This window comes from Cariama cristata, unplaced genomic scaffold, assembly GCF_000690535.1.
Source record: "Cariama cristata isolate BGI_N322 unplaced genomic scaffold, ASM69053v1 scaffold37053, whole genome shotgun sequence".
In the NCBI taxonomy this organism is placed as follows: domain Eukaryota; kingdom Metazoa; phylum Chordata; class Aves; order Cariamiformes; family Cariamidae; genus Cariama; species Cariama cristata.
The window spans coordinates 739-1,030 of record NW_009609596.1 but is presented as its reverse complement, the minus strand read 5'-3'; the positions used below and the strand labels follow the sequence as shown (position 1 = coordinate 1,030).

The following is a 292-nucleotide window of genomic DNA, read 5'->3' as shown; positions in this document are numbered from 1 at the left end:
CCAAACACATCCCTCCCGCAGGGCCGTCGGAAGATCCTGGGGGGCAGCGAGTCAGAGCTGCCAGCCAAGCCCATGAAGTACTGCTGCGTGTACCTGCCCGACGGCACGGCCTCGCTGGCCCCCATCCGGCCCGGCCACTCCATCCGCGACATGCTGGCAGGGATATGCGAGAAGCGCGGCTTCAGCCTCCCCGACATCAAGGTCTACCTTGTGGGGAACGAGCAGGTAGGGTGGGCAGGGGGAAAGGGGGCTCCTGCCAGCTGGACCGTCCCCGGGCTGGGACCACGTGCGC

General features: G+C 68.2%; 1 protein-coding gene across 1 annotated transcript in view; it reads left to right on the top strand.

The window, feature by feature from the left end:
* RGS14 (regulator of G-protein signaling 14) overlaps positions 1 to 225 on the top strand; it is a gene marked incomplete at both ends in the record, with an annotated part of 2,203 nt that extends 1,978 nt beyond the window's left edge. The window contains 1 exon segment of the mRNA XM_009697587.1: positions 22 to 225. Coding sequence (XP_009695889.1) covers positions 22 to 225 — 204 coding nt within the window.
* Positions 226 to 292: the final 67 nt, after the last annotated feature.